At 34.3% G+C, this 21,268-nt stretch overlaps 1 protein-coding gene across 2 annotated transcripts in view; it reads right to left on the bottom strand.

The window, feature by feature from the left end:
- Positions 1-21,268, bottom strand: part of SNTG1 (syntrophin gamma 1) — a 318,531-nt gene that overhangs the window by 50,959 nt on the left and 246,304 nt on the right. For both annotated transcript variants that reach the window (XM_015619338.2, XM_033512256.1), the window contains 2 exons: positions 21,018-21,056; positions 1,142-1,258 (listed from right to left, as the gene is read on the bottom strand). In XM_015619338.2, coding sequence (XP_015474824.1) covers positions 1,142-1,258; positions 21,018-21,056 — 156 coding nt within the window. The remainder of the gene's footprint in view (positions 1-1,141; positions 1,259-21,017; positions 21,057-21,268) is intronic.

The raw sequence follows: 21,268 nt of genomic DNA, 5'->3' as shown, positions 1-21,268 counted from the left end.
AAAAGCCAAGCTTCCATTAATAGACCTGAGAGAGCCAAGATCCTGGTCTGAAAACATTGAACCCATGAAGTTTTCAGCTCCTACTTACTTCCATTCCCCATGTCTTTCTCATGTTTTTAAACGTTTTGCTAAACAAACACCAATAGTTACGATGATCAATCTAAAGATTTGCAAGATGGCTTTGAACTACCTCAGGAAGAGGCTGCCCCAAGAGGCAGCAGATGCCCCATCTCTGAAAACATTGAAGACGAGGTTAGACAGGCTCTGAGAAACCTGCTCCACTTGGAGATGTCCCTGCTTGCTGTAGGGAGGTTGGACTAGATGACCTTTAATGTTCCCTTTCAACGCGAACTATTCGATGATTCTGTTTCAGGCAGGAAGGAGCTACAGCCTGGATCTGACAAACACAGGGTTTAGCAGCAGTCAGAAAGGTCACCCAATAAACAGGAAAAATTAATCCACATGACTCTTCCTGCTGCAGGCATGGGACTGCGACTGTCTCCTTAGCAACTGGCTTAAAAGTTAGCTAGAGGATTTTTACTGCAGCTTAGATGCACCGTAACATTGTAAGAAAGTAAATTACTGAATATAAGATGAATGTTAAAATTTTACCCAGTGTTTCCAGTGAGATTCCAATTCAGATATTTAACTTAAACATTTTCATTTGATTCCCTACCTTCCTTTTAGTGCTCTTAAGAAGCAAAAACTTACGTTCAGGATGGAATCTAAATAGAAATATATTGCCATCTCCACAGCATGTGAAAAGTTTTGATGTTTTCCCAAATCTCAGAAGTTTCACTAGAATGATTGTTCAGTTTAAATCTAACCATCTTGCTTTGGGCCTGTTCTGTCTGCCATGGGAAAATTAAAAGCTCCCTTTTAACATGAGCAGATTTCTCTTTTATTTTTATAAGTGTTCATTCAAGTGGGGGAAAATAAATTCTTGCTATATACCCAATCATCTGATGAAGAGCTGTTTTCTATCACTTCTACACCACACCCCCTGGAACTTTTCAATGCTGTTAGTTGCAGTCCTGTTAGCCCAATGAGAGAGATCTCATTGTGAAAGACTTGTACACATTACATGACATTATTTTATTCAATAACATTTATTCCCACTAAGCATGAGGAGCATACTTACAGGAGGTGCTATAAATTTATACAGGGAAGATCCCCTCAGTGCTAGAAACTTTGGTGTGTACATTCGGTCCTGAAGGGAGTCTTGTTCCCGTTCTTCCGTCCAGCCCATGTAGACTATCTGACAAAAAAATCAACAGTGTTGAGAATTTCTCAGAAATTCTGTTGTGTTGCAAGTATTTCACGTGCCTAAACTGATGTCTGTCAAATTTAACATAGCTGCAAACCTTGAACCCCAGACACAATACAGTACACTGGCAGTTTATATAAAGGATGCCTGGTAGGAAAATGCAAAAACATGACAAGAAATACTTATTTTACTAGCAACAACAAAAAAACTAAACCACATACTCCAGGGGTGTTAAAGGTGTATTCTGCATATTTGCTGACCGATCATGTCAGTGAAATTTAATGCCAGTGAACTCAGGAATCCTGAGTCAATCAACTGCTATTACATAGCAACATGGATGCTCACATGCAAGTTCACATAAAACAATATGATCTTGCAAATTTCAGTTCCAATTAATGTCAATTTTTTTTTACTCTCTGAAAATCTCTTGTGTATGAGTTTTGAACCTTTTTGCTTATAAATAGGAGATTAGCAGACTGTTTTCAGTCACTATTTTGAAGAGATTTCATCTACAGCTAAGAAGTAACCAGAGTGCTGCAGACTCTTACCACTACCTGCAGATCTTCTGACACACATGCTTGAACTAGAACTTATTCCAACTCACAGTAGGATGTAATTTCCTACCTATCCTATTAAGTCTGAGTTATTTAAATCAAATCCTTAAAGAGTAGAATAGTATGAGTCACCACTATGACAACTTCTGGAGAACCACTGAATAGGGAGTAGACATCATGGAACATTTGATTTATAACCATGCCATTAGTAATAAAATACAGTGTGCACAGGTACACTACTGCTATGAAAAATAGTTCAACCCATATTTCATACAGTGCTGCTAATGGGATAGATCTATTTTTAAATCTCTCTGTGAAACCAATTTCTACACTAACAAAGCAAATATGGGACATTCTCTGTCTTAAATGTCAGTAATAATCATGTAAGGAAAATGGTAATAATTATGTAAGGAAAAGGTAAAAAAGTCAATAAGTCAGTAAGTACACCAATGGTATGAATGTGCCTAAAATTAATGTTTTTACTGCATGTTTTATCCTCCCAGATTTTGAATGCTGTGTACTTTTTGAAAAGGAATTTACACTAGATTATTTCTTTACTTTTGGGCAAAGAATTTTTAGCAACTTTTCTTCATGGAATATGCATTAAAAGGAATAGTGGGTCTATTGTCTATTGTTTTTCTTTTTCTCTCTATTTTTTTGGGGGCATGGGGGAGATTGTATTTATTTTTTTTTTTTTTAATTGTAACACACTGGAAATTACTGGCTTTTTCAAAATCCTCTTGTATGAAATCAACACTACTAGTCTCTTTCACAGTTTATTGGATATTTTATGGTCTATAACCAGAGACAGGGAGAAGGTCCATTTTTCTCATACTACAGTGACACCTCAGTACTTAATTATTTTGTCAATATCAAACACTAAAGCTGTCAGATAGTCTCAGGTTCAATGAAGAACATGTGTTGAAATATCTGCTCGTTTGGTGACTAAACATGTTTATAAAAGTCAAAAAGAAGACAGGTCTGTACCACAATATTCAACAATCAAAAAGAGTGCTAAACACTGTGTTGTTATGGAATAACTAAAAAGACTAATGAAATCTCATTAGTTCTTGAATGAAGAATTATTCAGAAGGAAAAAGAAACCCAAACTAATAATTGAATGGTAAAGCAAGAAAAGTTTTTAATTATTTCAATTCAATGTTAATTCAAATTTCTTTAATTTCTGCTTTTTCATATGCTATCCATAAATAAGATCCTCATCCCTCTGACTTGATTGCAGTCTCTAGATCTGGTGGCTGAGGTGGGTTACACAGAACAGGTATTTAAGTATGAACCAATTGTACTACCATGTGCAGAATTTTGGCACATTTTTCTGTCTATAACTGGAAGAAAATGCATGATCTCTAATTTCCAGGGATTGAGACATCTATGCTTCAGAATTAATTCAATTGAATTCATTCAGTTTCATCTTGATTTTTTTCATTCAAATTGGACACACAGTAAGATATCATCTTGCCTGATGATATTTAATATCACTGTAATACTGTATGTAATCCCTCCTTAGTGTTTTTGTCTTTCATATTTCTACACCTACTATTCATCAAGATAACAGGATACAGTCACCCATGCTGTGCAGATGTATTGATATTCCACATTTGATTGACTCAATACTAAAGTAGCCATGAAATTTAAGGTAATTGGTCCCTTAGATATTTCTCCCTTGCTTCTGTAGATCATGAGGAAAAATTAGATTGATTTTCCAGACAACCTGCTGTGCCAGAAGTTTTATTAACAGAAAAGCATTTCTCCTGCAGACTCAATACCTACTCTTCAACATAGAGAGGAACTGTCAAGCAAAGGCTGTATGATTATAATTAGGAACATACACAAATCTGTTTGAGTATATGTGCATATCCACATGTGTGGATTAAAATAGTACAGGTTATATTCTGGAAAACAAGGCAAAATGAAACAAATACTTCCCAGCTCTTTTAATAGATAACTCTGAGAACTATGATAACTTTTAAGTTCCTAAAGTGATCTCAGTTTATCTAAACATATTAAATGTGTGAAATTAAATATTGCAATTGTAATGAAAGTGAGAAACTGTTGAAAATTTTTACTTCTGAGGTTAAATAGGTGACATTTTTGAAACATTTCTGCTACTGGGACACCTTCTGACTTCTAAAAAAGCTTTGACCTATAAGAACTTAAAGAAACTTATTTACTGGAAAGGAACTGTAACTTAAAAAATTAATAGTTCATGCTTATATATGAACTGAAATATTGGATAAACATGATATATGTCTTAAGAGTTCTGGACTATATCTCAGTGTAGCTGCACATGTGGACTTGGCACATATGGCACCCCATGAAATTCCAGAAATTCCAGAAATTCTAGAAATTTGATTTCTGAAAAAAAATGCTTAGAGGATCAGATACATGATGAATGGATATAAATGTTAATCATAGAAAGTTCATAGCATGCTCCTTTATAAGTTCAAAAATCTAGTTAGTTTTTAATCTTATCATTTTTTTTGAGTCCCTATAAAACTGCTGATTGTTATCAACAAATGTGGCAGAGGTGGTGAAATCAGATTTTATTTATGATTCACATTCCACTTGAAAAATAATTTTTTCAATCCTGGTTTCTAACTTACTTCAAGCAGCTCATTCTTCAAAATCAAATGGTGACACAAATTAGTTAACTTAGAGGCTGCTGATTCAGTAACAAAGATTCAATAAGTCATTATGGTTTATGAGTTAAATCATGGACAGTTTAAAAAAATCTATATTGAAATGATAAATTAAACAGGACAATTTCTTCAGTCAAAAATCCATAATCTTGTAATTTAATATGTTCTTAAATCACACAGACATCCTAATCAAGAAAGATAAATTGCCATATTTTATATCAGTCCAATATATTGCTTAAAAAATGACTTAAATAGCCTTGACTATCAGAGAGACTTTTCAGGGTTTTTACACAGATTTCATTATATTGGAGGAAGAATAGTAAGACAAAAATACAAGAAAATTTGTGAGGCAATTCAAAGATCAGAACAGATGCATTGACAGCTTTTTATCTTGCAAGTCTGATACACTCACTATGCGAAACTGCGCTGTAGGGCAACAGGATGTACATGGAATCAGAAGACAAATAAATATGTCAGACAACATAGAGGGAAGTAATGAGCAATGAAAAACTCAGATAACACTCTCTAACCTGGTTTTAATATAAATTTCTCTGTACTTTTAAAAATCATTTTCTGTGTGGTCTAAAAATTCATGATAGTCATTTGCCAGCAGAAAAACACTAAAAACCACAATGGAAATGTGGGAAAAAATGGAAGAAAAAGGGTGGTCATAATGCAATCATTGGAAAAACTAGTTCTGCTTAGGAATTAGGTGTCTTCCTAATTCTTCATTAGGAATTAGCTTAGGAAAAGGCTTAGGATTTTTTCACTGAGTAAAAGAAAATGTTCAAAGTCAACAAACCACACAGAATTTTGAATGGATGCTAGAAAAATTCTTCCCTATTATAAATTCAGTTAAAATGTCTCCTATCCTATTTTTCATATTTTAGGTTTGTAAAAAGCCTGATAGACTTTACATAGTTTTTTTTTATAATTTGGGTGAATTATTTTTTTCTTCTTCATTAAAAACAACGTCCACTAAAACTTTAGAGCTATCACTAACAGCTCTAATGATTGCCTTCATATTTTTGAACCATTTAACTACAGACAGATTATTCAATCTGAGATTGCACATGGATTTTATCTCACATTTTAATTTTCTTCTGTGTACGAACTCGTATTGTCTTCTTGCTACCAGACCAAGGCTGAGAATAGGTTTTTCCATTTGGCTTTGTCTTGTTCTATTTTTGAAATGACCACACAAAAATTGAGGAAATATTATCAGGTCTTAAAGTGTCAGAGAAAACAGAAAATATTTCTTCATTACGGAAGATGATTTTTTTGCTTTAACATGAAAACTGGTATCAAAGACTGAAAACAGAGTACATTTGCTTTCTTAGCAAACAAAATCAGAATCAGAGCAAAAACAGATGCTTACAGTAACAAAACTTGCCTGGACATACACAGAGCTCTGTCCAAAATTAACAGTGCTGTTTGAAAAACCTTCAGGCAATTTATGTTACATCCAACAGCATCCCATGGGAAAACTTTGGACATTCCCAATGAGACATACCAGATCTTGCTATAAATCAGGATTATATTGACCGCTTATTGCCTTTACTCCCTCCACAGGTTTGAAAAATGATGGCTACATGTGGATACAGGATAGTTTTCCAAACAGGCAAAGAACTACGTATTGCTTTTCCAGGTTTCTTCTTCTTGTTATAATCTACTAATCCTGAGACACATTTTGTCTCACCCATCCATTTTTTCATCCAGTCCTACATATTAATAGACACAGCTTATTTCAAAACACTCATTTTACTTATTTAAGACTTCTAAGTAGCTGTTTATTGAAATAAATTCTTCTAACGACAAAGTCAATTTGAACCTTAATTGGACAACTGTGTGCCTTTGTCAAAATGTCAACATTAGAAGTTGGGATTTTTTGCCTCTCTTAAATTATTCAAGTCAATGCACAATTACGCGTATTTAAAATTCATTACAATTTGAATTTGTTCATTTTAATAGAGGTGATTAGCATTTAGAAAGCACAGACTTTTTCCAAGAAAGACCTTATGCAGCTGTTATTACAAAGATGGATTTGGATGCAAACTGCAGTATTAGATACCAATCTATATTAATTTTGGGAGTGTGTGAAATTATGAGTAGGAATCGGTACAAAAATAGCTCATGCTAGTCCTGTCTTCCAGGATATTGACTGGGTAATTAAAAAAAGATAAAAAATGAGCTAGAGTAGCTAGCCAGCATGTGGTAAACTCCCCAAAAATGCACAAGGGCTATGTACATTTTATACAGCATTAAGCATTTTCCTGCTAAATAGATATGGTAGCTAGAATATGAAAAAAATATTGTGTTATCTAAAGTAATCTGCCTTCCTCACTTGAATGAACCTTCTCTTTCTTGTAGACTTCTCTTCTTCCACCACATAACTCACCTTCCAAGCAATTTAGCATATCCCTGAGCAGATTCAATTGATTACCACGTTTACCACTGAGGAGACTCAGCTCTGATGACATCAGATGCATTTTACAGCTGACCTGACAGGCTTCAGATCTCCTCTGCTACTCTCCACAGAGCAGCTCTCAGAAAACACTTTGAAAATGTTCAGGTCTCACATATTTCCTGACTAAAAAAATTACTACATATTACACTGTCATCATTCCCCCCTCCGTTTAATGTTGTGTAACTGCAACCAACAGGGTTCTGCTTTATTGTCTAGGGAAAAAAAATAAAATAAAACCTTTGATATATGGTCATATTTGAATTCCTACCTGCTCATTTTTTACCTACTGAATTTAGGAAGACACAAGAAAAGCTGCAAATTTTAATCCAGGATGAAATTTCTGGGAAATTTTGAGGGTTTAAAATAGATAACAGTGAAACACAGCAAGCTCAGCACTCAGGTGACAAGAAAGTAAACATCATTTATTTTAAAGCCTAGTAGCTTGACTGGGTTTAGGACTTATCTTTTGATTAATGGCATTTTTTTTCATCTTCTAAAAGTACACAGCATGTATTTTTCATGCCCAAAAATAAAAATAGGTCAAACAAAATTATTTCAAATAATCAAGCTGGAGGGCATGACCTCTTCCTTATGATGAACAACATATCACAATCCATCTTGTTCACCTCAGGGTGAAAGATGAAATGAATCATCTACTGAAAGATGCTGAATGAAGAAAAAGATCAGAATATCACGAGTCACCAGACAGTGTCTTTCAGATTTTTGATGGTGCCACTGAGCAAACATATTTTTCTTTTTTAAGTACCAGGGCAAGTTAAATATTTACAGAAACATTTAATAATATTTTTAACTTGTCCTAGGAGCACCTTTAGATTAGATTTCAGTGACTGCTTATAGATAATTTTTTATTTTCTTTTTCTGTTTCTCTGAAAAAGACTGGTAAGCAGAACTTGGACAGGACTAGTGCAATTTAGGCTATGTGGCTGTCTCTGTGAGATCATACTGCTCATGTAGCTGCCTTGCTCACATCCTGAGCTTACTGAACTCAGTCCAAAGGAGATGGTAACAATACACATGGAAAAACTCCAAATGACTGAGTATACAGAAAATACAGATGATGGGGAATAAGTTGTGTGAAATGAATTTTAGTAATAAATGTTTTGAGCTTGCATAACATCAGAATTACATTTCTACAGAATTAGATGTTTACACTTCAAAGTGCTCACAAAGGCAGAATAAACCTGCAAATAATCAATGTATACTTAAAGCTGTCTTTAAAGTCTCTGGTGTTGCTGTTTGCACAGCAAGATAAGCATACATGAGAAAAATCCTTTTTTTGGTATTAATGACTTCACAAGATCTGACTTAGAAATATTTTTATACCATTGTGAGAACAAAGCTTGAAAAATATTTGTTCACATATATATGTAAGTATACAAAAACCTTTTTAGACTTACAATATTTTATTTAAATACTGCATGGAATCAACATCAAAATTCAACACAATAAAGCAATTAATGGGTACTTGTTTTAATTTTCATTCCAATAAGTTAAATGGCAACTGAAGCTATTAATGCTTGCAAAATTTCTTTGACTATTTCTACTAAGGAGCAATTATTTTCAATCCTATCTGATTATCAAAATAAAAAGACTTCTGCAAGCTGAAACTGTCTGTAAGACTTTCTCAGGGTTCTCAGAGAACACAATTACTACTTATAAACTACTAGAATAATAAAAATAAATAAAATCTCCAAAAATTGAAAAGTTTTAGACCAGCATTACATTGCCTTTCAGAAATACAATATTTTTTTCAAGCACTCAATGCATGTATATGAAAGAAGAAAAAAGCCATCAAGAGGTGAAATCTTACTTTTAAAAGTACAATCGGTTTTCTGCATAAATCCACTGGTTTTCAGGTTTCATAATCCATGTTCAGTTAATGAAATATTTTGAAAAAAAGAGCGAATGACTGAAGAAGTAGACATGGGTTGGTTTGGTTTTTTTTTTCCTTACCAACAACATTATTTTGCTTTGAGAAAGAAGGTCTAGGAAAGGTCAACTGCTAGGTAGATAAGTTTTTTGTGTAATGAAAAACCAATTTATGCAAGTTCAAGGAAAGCTGCTAATTTTTAAGAGCTCACAGCACCAGGGGAATGACTCCACTATTACAACAAAGTAAACCATTACCTGAACACAAGTTTCACGTTAACAGAAATGCAAATAATAAAGCAGTTTAATTAGAGGCAATTAAAAAGCCACAATATCATAGAATCCTTCAATGACTAATGGCTACTGCAATCAGAAACATGATGGCAAGTGATGCATGGCACTGTTGGTGTGTGCTGTAGTCAGTATTTACAACTGCTAATGGGGACAGCTGTCACTTTGAAGCAAAGTTATCCTTGAATTTTCTTATTTAACTTCTTGGTCATTTTATCTCAAGCAATCAGTGTATAGAGGCAAAGTAACAAAGAAGACTTTCTAGTGGAGGATTAGTGAGAAAAAACTGAAGGCCAAGCAGATCTCCTATAGAATTTAGAAACCTGCAGATGAGAAATTTTGCTGCATCTGCACAATGTCTTGGCCAAATCAATGTTACCACTGCCTAACTAACGGGGGAGAAAATACATAAAACCGATAGGTGGTATAAATTTTTAATCAAAACAATAAAGAATACTCGCTAAAGTAAATTTATATTTTATTAGCTATGGAAAATACTCTTTTGTCTAATGATTTCAGAGTTTTCAAGATCATTAAGCAATAGATCTAATTAAGCTTAATTTCAAAATAGAAAATTAAAATAATTCTTCTTGATTTATACAAAATGAACAATGCAGTAAAACTTCAGTATATACTTCAGTTCAAATAATATAATGTAATAACAAATTGTAAATTAATCCACAAATTTAACATATACAGATAACAGAAGTATTTTTTTATTAAAAAAAATTAACACCACTTAAACACTTCCTTTAACTCAACATGTATTTCAAATATATATATATATAAAAGAAAAGACTACTTTTGAAAAAAAAATAACAGCTGAACAGATTAAACCTGTATTTAAACAAACTGGTCCCAAAGATCTTCTACTACAGCTGAATAGAGAGAATTTTATGGCTCACTGATTTCTCTTTCATCTGCCTTCAGAATCTGAACTTTCAATCACAAAAGCCTGAAAAATAAGCTGTTTTTATAAAAAACAAATAAATACTCTGCAGTTAAAATCCAGAGTAGATACTTTGATAGATATACAGATTTACTCAGTATGTTAGTTTCATAATAATATGGCAAAGAATTTATGTAGCAAAGCACCACTGATGTATTTTAGTATTTTTAAAACACTCTATTACTTCTCTTGGTGAGAGATGCTATGAAATCCCCATTCTTAAATATAGTCACAAACTGATGGGGGAAAGTCCAGAGCAATCTGATTTATGTAAGCCATCCTCCGAGCAGAATTCTGACCAGATGACCTACAAAAACTCATCCAATATAAATTATTCTGAGAGTCTTCGACCCCACTGCATCCATATCTGTCTTGGAATCTATTTGAAAGTAGTCTTGACTTAATGCTCTAAGCAAAACAGCTTCAGCATTGTTTTTATTATAGTTTCACATTATTTCATTATTGTATACAAATCATATGTGATAGTTCACATTTCATAATCCATCTGTGGCTGCCTAGGATTTTTCTAAACGTCCCCACTTTTTATCTACCCTAATTTTCAGAGGGGCAGTGTATCAAGTTTCTCACTGGAGATTTCATCCTTAAAATACACTCTCTAAAGTAATTTTTAGTACAGATTGCTTGCAGGTAAAGTACCCTTGAGATTGAAGACATTGCTCACAAGCAGCAATGAAAGATGATTCCTATCAACCCTTCTCAATTGCAAACAGGTGGAGAAAAGGTTATGATTTGTGAAGGACCCTGATACCCTATAGAGATTGAAGAGGGAGGGAAAAAGGAGTTGGGAAGTCAGATGAGACAAGAATAAAGTTGCTAGTAAAGGACCAAAGTAATGATATGCAACTTGTTCTTACACATTCTTAAAGTAAATAAAATTCTTCTTGGATTATGAAGAAAAAAGGAACAATGAAGCTACTCCAAAATGACCTTAAACATCAGTTTGCAAACAGTGGTATTAAAATAAAAATACGCTGAGAAAGAGTAGCAGACTGCAGTCTCATTCTGAAAGAGTGAGGCAAAGTAGAGGATAACTACTGCTAAAATACTCTCATCGCAAGCTAAAAAAAATCTTAGGGGATGATTAGATGAAGAACACAATATTCAGTATGTTCTCCATGCTATTATTTTCATGCTTCTTTCCATATCTTATTTATTAACAGGATGGGTTTTTGCTTTTGTTGTAATGTAGACAGCTTTCATTCTCCTGGTGTTTAGATTGAACCTAAGCTATCCTGAGGATTCTATAGCTGGTCATATGCCAAGATTTTTCACTGGAAAAGCTCAGTCCAAGTGAGACTCATTTTGCAGTATCAGAGCTTTCTTCCACTCATGTAATTTTTTGTTTTTAAGACAGTGTCCCACTATCATGAGAAATTGAGGGATGCAACCCATAAAATTAAGATTTCCTCCTGAATGAAGTCCAAATTTCAGTGTACTGAGGCTCTTTATCTACAGAGTTCTACAGAGGGACAAGCAAGCCCCTTCACCCATAGAAAGATAACATAAAAACTCCTCTGAGAGTGCCATTCTTCTGTTTGAAGAAGGGATCCTGGCAGAATAATTCAAGGCCCTGTGAAGTGCAAACCATGACCTGCAGGAACATTATTTAACAATTGATGGATGTAAACTCATGATTAATACTTAGCCAGAAGTGACTCCTCTCACAGAGAGCATCTTCTCTTTCAAGCTTTCTTTTTGCAGTCTCAGAGGTCTGAATACTATTTGCATAATAGGATCAGATCCTCTTCTTTCCCACTGTCTGGGTTTGGTTTTGAACAGCAGCCTACTTCAGCAGGAGGGGAAGAAGAGGCGGCTGCATTATTCCACCTACTGCCATCAGGGCAGGCATGTGGGAGCAATGGGCTGGAGTGATGAGTGACTATTGCTTCTAGTAAGCAAGTGCTGCAAACAGTAGGCTGTTAAACAAATAATGGGAAGCAGCAGGACTTCTGGATGTATATTTGCAGAAAGCAGCTAGAAACTGTACACTACTGTATCTTGATCCTGCTGGACTTTGTGGGTACTCTTGAGTTGGCTCAGGTGAATCTGGTAACTCAGCACTTATTGTCAGAGCCATCAAGGTGGAGACCTGTTTTAGAGCAAGAAGGCCAGGCACAGAATTGCCTACCTATTTACACCTCCTCAGACTTCAGACCTGCACATTCTATATAAGTAGACTTGGTTTTTTATTGTTTGTTCATTTCCCAGCCCAGCACTGCTGAGCATTCCAACAAGAAAAAATGTTTCTTATTAAATGAATAAATAAATAAATATTTTTTGTCACTTGTCAGCTCCTGAGTATAGTTTCTTGACTGACACTGGTAAATCTCTATTTGCTGTGTCATAAAATATGACAGACTTACCAAGTTTTACTTCCAAAACCACTAAGATTGAAAGCAAATATTGTCTAGTATGCTAATAACAGATATTATACAACAGATATTCCTCACTGAACAGTATCTTCTTACCAGGACATATAACTATTTGGAAAGACAAAAAAAGTGTTGCAATATTATGTATTTCTGCATACATAATATTGCATGTTTCTGCATTTGCCATTAGCTACAATTTTAAAATATTTTTTTCACAGTTTTCCTTCACACATTTTCAGTGATTAATACTTCTCAGTGTTAATTTTTCCTTCTTCATTTGTAGGTAACCTATAAATTGTCAATTGCTTCGAACTGTTACATAAATTAACTATTTTATGAAATTCATGTAGCAACTCTGTCACTGGTCCTATGGACTATTATTGAGATGAGAGTGAAAAGACAAATGATCACCTGCAGTTCACAGAGCTCTGTTTAACCACTGTTCTTAGAAGCTCAAGAGAATAAATATTTTTCCTATCAGAAACTATGATTTGAAACACCAATCATCTGCACAAATGTAAAATATGTAACGAGAAAAATGAAATGTTATTCACTTCTCTTCTTGAAGTAAAGTGTAATTAAATATACTTTATTTATGCCTTTTTGAGTCCCACGTGGTCCTCCAATAGAAAATCTATAGTTAAAGTACGCTTCATTGATTCCAATTAATTTCTTCAGATGACACAATTCCCCAATAAATTATGTGTGTATAGGCTTACTGAACACCTTCCTTCTAAATATTATTCTGAGAACTTTTACACTCACTTGATGCAAAAAAGAGACATTACAATAAAGCATTGTAACTTTTTTTTTCCTAGCCTCAGCTTACAATGGAAGATACAATAAGATAATACAGAACTAATTTATATCTGGTAAGCTGCAGGTATTAATAATTTCTTATTTAAGGTGAGGCTAGAGGAAAAAAAAGTTTCCCCTATATAAATCTTCTTAAGTATAACTGGGGGGGGCAGGCGTGGGGGTGGGAAGAAGGGGAAAGAAAAGTAAAGAAAGACCTATTTATTTTGTGGTTATCATAGACTATGCTGAGTTGAAAAAGATCCACCAGGATCATCAAGTCCAGCTCCTGGCCCTGCACAGAACACCCCTAAGAAGAGCATCATAAGCCTGACAGCATTGTCCAAATGCTTCTTGAATTCAGACAGGCTCAAGATGGTGGCTCTGTTTCTCACATTTTCTTATTCTCTCTCTTAGTTACCACTTTTCAGGAACTTCTCCAGGACCTATGCATCATTAAGGCATCCATTTCCAATCAAGAATGCTGAAAACTGTTTCCTGTCCTCCTGCTTTGTTGGCCTTTTTGGACAGTAGCTATCTCATCCAATGAAAAGGTACATGAAAAAGATGGAAACATTCATTCTAATAGAATAAAAGGTCCTTTCTTGGTATAATGTTTGCTATTTGTTTCCAGTCTTAGACATCATAAATATCCAAGTCCTGCAGAAAATCTGTCTTTCAAATTGCAGGCATCCCTTCCACTGTCCTCTTTATGTTACATATCCCATTTCTTGGGTAAATAGCAATATATCAGATCCAAACACGTTCAGAGACTTAAAGTGGGATTGAACCATGTCATGCATATAAATAGAAGACAGGGTAAAATGACCCAATAAAAGCAATGCCTTTGACTGTTACTTAAACTCAGTGGCTTCTCACTGTCTGACCTCATCATAGATACGGAATTATGCTTCTGGGGAGAACAAGTATTTGTTCATGTCATACTGTTATGACAGAACAGGAAGCAATTATTCATTTCATTACATCTGCTAGGGCGTTCTGATTCAGAACACCTCAGGATGCATTCAGACAGGATCAACTTTTATTAACATGTTAAGATCACCCTGTTGCAAAAGGTAGCAGCTGAAGGGAAAGCTTATTATTGTAACCTAGAAATTACAGTACTCACAAAGTCAGCGTGTCAGACCTGCACCTTTCATCTTCTAATTTAACTAGAAACCTAAAAGTTGAGGTATATGACTCCTGTTGAAGCTGTGGCATTATACAGAAAGACACACATGAGCTGTGGGATCAGAAAGAGGTTAATTCACACCCAAGAGTGTACAAACAAGGTGAGGGATCTGCTAAGAGTACCTTTATCTCAAAAGCAGTAGATCAGGCTGTCCACTTACCAGTTAAATACATTTAACCCATATTCCCCATCCAAAGATAGGCATAAATATATAATTTTTTTAATACAAATGCATTTGTTTATTTATATATTTATCTGCTCACTTTAGAGCACTAATGTACAGTAACTGTAACTCTTCTTCCCAAACCCAAAGGTACTTATTTTTTTATCTACTTATCAATTTATTGTGTAGCTGTGGGACATGCCTGTCTATTTCACTCCATTTGAAAGGTCTAGAATTGAGCAAGGCATCTTGAACCCCCTCATTCACCTGTCCTATTTAAACTTTTAGTGGAGATACAGCACATTCACCCCTGTATTGACTGAAGTATGAACACACAGCCAACACAGATCTGGTCATTGAATTTTGTCAGGAAACACTACCCTTACTGAAAGGAATTTTCAGGAAGAGATGTTAAAATTGCAGATGGGGACAGAAAAAGGTAATACTTGTTACACTAATGAGTTAGTACTAGGAAAAAAAATACAAGAAAATAAATGAGAAAAATATGTAAATGAGAATGAAATTCTACTTGAGGCAAAATTGAATTTGCTGGACATGCAGAAATTATTTGATGCACAGCTTGAGAGTTATATTTTGAGATTTAAATAAGAACTTGATCTAATCACTCTTTTGTATCATTTACATTTCCAGCAGGTGTCCAAATTACTTCCATCCTCTCATGAGCTATAAGGTATGCAGCCCTAGGACAGAAGCACTGCTACCCAATAACTGCATCAAGTGACTCACAACATGAATCCAGCTCATCAGGTAATCGACTAGCTTCAGGAAGCTGTCTGACCTTCCTCTCAAAAGTCAACATGGTTTCCTCAGCCTGAAATCTTTAACAATCTACCCTGTGTATTGCCCTTCTACAATTTTTTTATGCCTTGAAGTTCAAAAACTATTCTAGATTACAATGTAAAAGGAAGAAAAATCTTTTATTGGCCACAAGAAGCATAGTTTTTATAACAGAGACTGCCTCAGAAGCATCTAAAACAATTACAGAAACTGCTCAGGGAAAACATTTCATGTCAACCACAGAAAATTTTCAATATAGATAGAAATATATAAGAAGAGATATTCAGTTTATTTTACAGAAAACTCAATAAAGTATCAATAAGCAACATATGACTTTCAAGGGTGTTATGTTATGTAGCAATAATCCATGCTGAGTACCATAGATGGCTGACAATGGCAGGGAATTAGCTCAACACAATTTACACCCTATTGTGCACTTCTGCTTAATTTAACAGCAAGAACTCAGCTTCCCCTGTGTGTTTCTATAATCATTTAACAATGGAAGCTTCATTCCAGAGATTTTCCTTCAAAATAAACCTGATCAAATCCTGACTGTGACAACAGATGGTGACAGAGCAGATGTATCATTGGATCTGAAAGTTCAGTAACTGTCAGTCAAGAGCTGCAGGATGGCTACTCTGAGGTACCACAGAACAGAATATTGGAAAATAATTAATTCAACAGACATGCAAAATTAGGAAGAAAAAAAAAAGAAAAAAGAAAACAAAATACACTAAGGAGAGGGAACAAAATCACTGCTTTTAATGTACTTCTAGACCTGACTTGATTTCTTTTGAGGACACGTCAGATGTCAGAAGAACTCTCTGTTTAATCACTCTATTTTCAAATTACGAAAACAACAGCAATGGAGCCTATTACTCTGCAATTAGTAATAAAAAAAGAAAGGTATGTATTGTATTTCATACAGGTGTTTATCAGTAGAACAGATGTTGTCCTATCAGTCCTATCAATTCACCTGAGGGATGGAATTCACATTTTCAGATGCAACAGAGATGCATCACATCTGCAGCAAAGAACACTGGCTTGATTGACAGACAAGACAGTCACCATGACATTTGTGTGTACTCACTTTTATATAGTACATATAAGTTTGGTTTTATTAAATAAACTCACCGAGTCAAACTTCTAGAATTTTAAATAAGATTTAAATAAGATTTTAAATAAGATTGTTCTAACTGTAGAACTTTAATAAAACTTCACAACACCCTATTAAAGAGGAATATGAGGTGATGCAGCATAGCTGATCTGGTACATCTGTGTATAGTTGTTTTATTACATTATATAAGAAGTAAAATCAAACAGGCATAGCCATGTATATTTGTGAATGCCATCAGATGTATCCTATCACCCCATTCTTGGCCATCAAGAATGTAACATGTCTGCAAAAAAACAGGGCTCTTGACTGCACAGTGATACCCCAGTTTCTGGCCTTAGCATGGCATCAGTTAATTATGCCATGATCTTGTTTTAAAACTGAATTAAAGACAGTTAAACACTCCTTCAAATTCTCACATGATTCTTGTTATAAACTGTAAACTTTGAATAGACCAGCTACCAATTCCTTTCCCATAAAACAAGAAAATTCTAGAGTGACACATTATCCTTAATGCCAAAATTATTTAAAGAAAATTTCCTATCTTCTGGAGATACAAGTATTACAAAAATTCTCATGCTACATGTAGAAAGAAGAGAAATAGTGTTTAATGAAAAGGATTATAGCATTCTTCTCCACTATACTTTTCTTGTTAATTCAGTGTATGAAAAGTGGAGGGTCACAGTCTTTGTATTCGTCCTAACAGAAATGAAACATACAATATAGAAAAAAAAATTAAAAATACACTGCTCTGACATGATATTTTTATCTGTTTCAAGTGAAACCTTGAGACTTGACTGTTGCCCATATAGTAGAGAAGCAAGTGTCCATTTATTACATTTGTGAACATGTACATGAACATAGCCATAATCCATGAAATGAAAAATCTACTCCTTGAATTTGCCACATGCAATATCTGTTTTGTACCACTGCCTTGTTGAGTGAAATAAGTTAAAATGAGAGTCAGAAAGTTAAGACTTTCCCAGCTGCAATTTACCAATTGTTATGTAGTGACAGGAAGAGGTGAACTGCAGGCCAGCCTAAGATTTAGATTTAAGCCTAGAATTCCACTGTGTACCTAAGCCAGATGTTGTCAATTCATCCTCCTGGCATGGCAGCCAGTAAAAGCCAAATCCCAATGAATCCCAAATAGCAAATGAGAGTTATAATGTGTAGTAAAATCTGTAGTAGCTGGAGGCTACGTTTGGTTTCTCACCCTGAAAAGGATCAGAAGGCTTTATAAGGACTGTCTTAATGCTCATTTCTCTAGATGCCATCAGGTCGATTTCCAGCCGAGATCAGCACATTTGCAAATCCATGGTGGAAAATGAAAAGACTCGGAATTGAAAAGGAATGGGCAGTGCTTGTCCTCATTACACCACCACAGTTTACTGACTGTTATTTGGAAAGCCTTAGCAGGGAGTCAGTGCTGCCTTTCAAAACTCACCTGCCTAATGATGGCTCTAGCAGGAGCTGACATTTGCTGTAATCAGTGTAACAGCTCAGCAGAGGTCAGGAGTTCCAAGAAAAGGAAACATGCCCATGATTCCACTCCCATCTTGGCTGATCAACTAGAGAAGCCTCTGGCTGAAGCATTGAAATATTCCATTCTTTGTGACTCTCTGCTATGAGGTCTATATAATTTTTTCTCTGAATTTATGGAAATTTTGTCTACAACATCATAATTTTTAGTGCATATTTGAAATACGCAGTACATTTTGAGTCCAAAATTATTTTTTTTCTTAGCTACTTGCTAGTATGTTCTTAAATGTGACTATTTACACCCAACACATACAGTTCCAATATAGAAAACACAACTGATTTTCTATTTTTTACCATTTCAAGTGTTCTTTTTGTCACTGTTAACCCATAGAGGAAACTTCATTTCCCTCCTGTCCCACAATCTTCTTCAAAAATATTTTTTTTGCCTGTGGGGTCTTCTTCCAGCATTTTTTGCATCATCTTTCCACCATTATTAAATGTACTACCACCATTCTGAGAACTTCTTATTGTTTCATGCTGTCCACATAATAACCACCTTCTTATCAATACTCATCATATTTGATCTTTAAATTTTAATTAATGTATCTTATCTTTCTAATGATTTTCCTAGTAGACAAACCTACTTTCACAATTACTGAGTTAAAGGAAAGCTGCCACATTATGTGCAGACAAGAAGTCTTTTCTAATTAATTTTATCTTTTTAACTTGCTGCAACACTGAGATGTTTGGATAACACTACTGGAGTTGCAGCATCTTACACACCTATGCAGGTGCATTTTTTTCATCATTGTAATGCTAACAGGTTTGTCTGTGCTCCTATTGTCTTCTCCATATCAAGAATATTTTCATGAAGGAATCCTAAGTGTTGGTTCCTGGATTCCAGTTTGACAACTGCCTTCCCTCTTAACTAATTAAAATCCACAAATCCACATATATATATATATATAAATTCTAAGTGAAAATAACCTTCAATTACTCTACTAGTGCTCATTAAAAAAACCCATGGGTATTTTTTAAGTGAAATTAAATATGCACACCTCTTTTTTAAAAAAGCATAATAGGATGAAGACAGCTTTCACGTTCATGATGTGCTTGCAGAAAGAAGTTAAAACTAGCTGTTCAACCTCTTATGCAAAAATTAATTTTATTTAAAAGAAATCAAGACGGTAAGAGTATTTGAGATGATATTTTAATTTTTAGATAAAATATGTGTTTATATAACAAGCAAAAACCTTGTTTCTTCCCTGCATACCATGTTAACATTTGCTGCACATAAAGACAGAAATTAACCTTACATTTGTGTAGCCTTTTCCAGCTCTACTCAAAAATATTATTTAATTATTTCACTTAAATACAGTGATTTTTTCCTAACTTTTTTTATAGTAAAAAACTGCAACCCTCTCTACATAAGGTAAGCCCAAAAGGAAATCTGGTTTTGAATTCAATGTTCCATAAAATGTCAGACATCCACAGATAAAGAAACCTTTTTCTTCTCCAGTATTTGACAGGCAACAAGATCTTACCAGTCTCACTGCCCATCAAATCAGCCTCTTTTTCCAGTTTGACCTTCTGACTGGGTTTCTTGAAGTGCTCCAGAGTAATTCCCTTGGAGTATAATGATTGGTGTTGATGAGAGATGAATGCATTATAATTGCAGGCTGTCCTAACAGATAACATAGCCAAAAAGCTATTAAATCCAGGAAAGGTTATTTTTGCTTTCCACAAGAGTTCTAATGAGGAATAAAATGCCTTGTTGACCCTGTGTGCTGAAAGTTCCATAACAGCAGATATCCCTGAATTATATGTTAGAGTGGTGGGACATTGTCACTGTTGTTTATAATTTTTTTTGTCTTTATTTTTACAGTAATGAAAGCAAAGAGGTAAGTTCAGGGTGAATCACAGCAGTGAAAAGGGATACAGCTAACTGCTTTTTGTTCACTAGCCAGTATCTTCTTCCTTCTTTTGAGATAGGAGCATATCTTAGCACTCTCTGCATTTAATGTTACATGAAAAATATTAAAATTCAAAAAAGCAAATGTTAACTTGATTTATTGTAGCTTAATTTATACTTACCCATATAGTTATTATTGTTAATATTAGTAGTATTATACTCTTTTCATTAACTTTTTACATTTGTGGATTTTCTCAAGAAGAAAACAGAAAATAAAATAGAAGCATCTCCCTCCTTTGTGGGTAACACTCAGCACAATTCCATATAAATAAAGTTGGACTAGAGAAACGCAACTGAGAAATATGTTGACTAACTGAAGATTTGGTGGAGGGAAGATGAAAACACTTTTCTTCCTCAAATCTGTCCTTTTGAAGGTGAGCTTACAGGTCAGTCCAATATATATTTCTCTCCTTCTACTAGGAAGCAGTTTTTTTCCTTCTTATGAATCAGGTTACTCTGTTTCCTCTTAACACTTTTCTTAAAAGGAGATTGTCATTATATAATTAATAGTTGTCATACACAACATATACCTCATTAACTGTACAGTGTACTGAGTTTTATCCTGGTAATTTTTATTCATACTTGGATTACATAGTTGTGCAAATATTAATTTGTTATGCCTTCATTTGTCAATAGAAAAAAAGAAACAAACAAAAAAAACCACAAAAAAACCCCCCACACCAAAAGACCATACATTTTTAGAATTCTGTAACACTGATTAATTCTGGCTAATTCTGTAGATGATAATGATAACATTCCCCTTTTATAGTAAAATTGGTAAGACACAATCTGAAGAAAAGTATATATACCTGCATCAAAAAGGTTAATTTGAAAAGATTAGGTATATTCTTACTTTGATGAAACAATCCAATTCCCTTTGAGTTGAGAAATTAAAAACACCAAGGTACTCTCTAAAGAAAACCTACTGAGAATTCTTCAGGTTGAATAATGAATAGCTACCACACAATTAAAGACGGTTCAAGTGAGAATTAGAATTATAAATTTAAAAAACCCCAAATGTTATTTTTCTTACCTGCTGGTTTACGGGAAAATTCCTGTTGATTTTTTTAATCTATAAAAATGAATAAAGAAATAGATTAATACTCAGTCACTAGAAGGAAAAACAAAACCAAAAAAAATTGTATTTTAGACACATATATTAGACTCTCCCATCCAAATTATGCTTGCAAAATAGAAAATACCTTTAGCAAGCTCAATTGAATAGTGGGATATTTCTGTGGTCACTTTGTGGTTCATTCTGCTGTTTAGAATCCAGGAGAGGTG

Source organism: Parus major, chromosome 2 (assembly GCF_001522545.3).
Source record: "Parus major isolate Abel chromosome 2, Parus_major1.1, whole genome shotgun sequence".
NCBI lineage: Eukaryota > Metazoa > Chordata > Aves > Passeriformes > Paridae > Parus > Parus major.
Note: the sequence above shows the minus strand (reverse complement) of the source record. Positions and strands in the feature narration are given on the sequence as shown.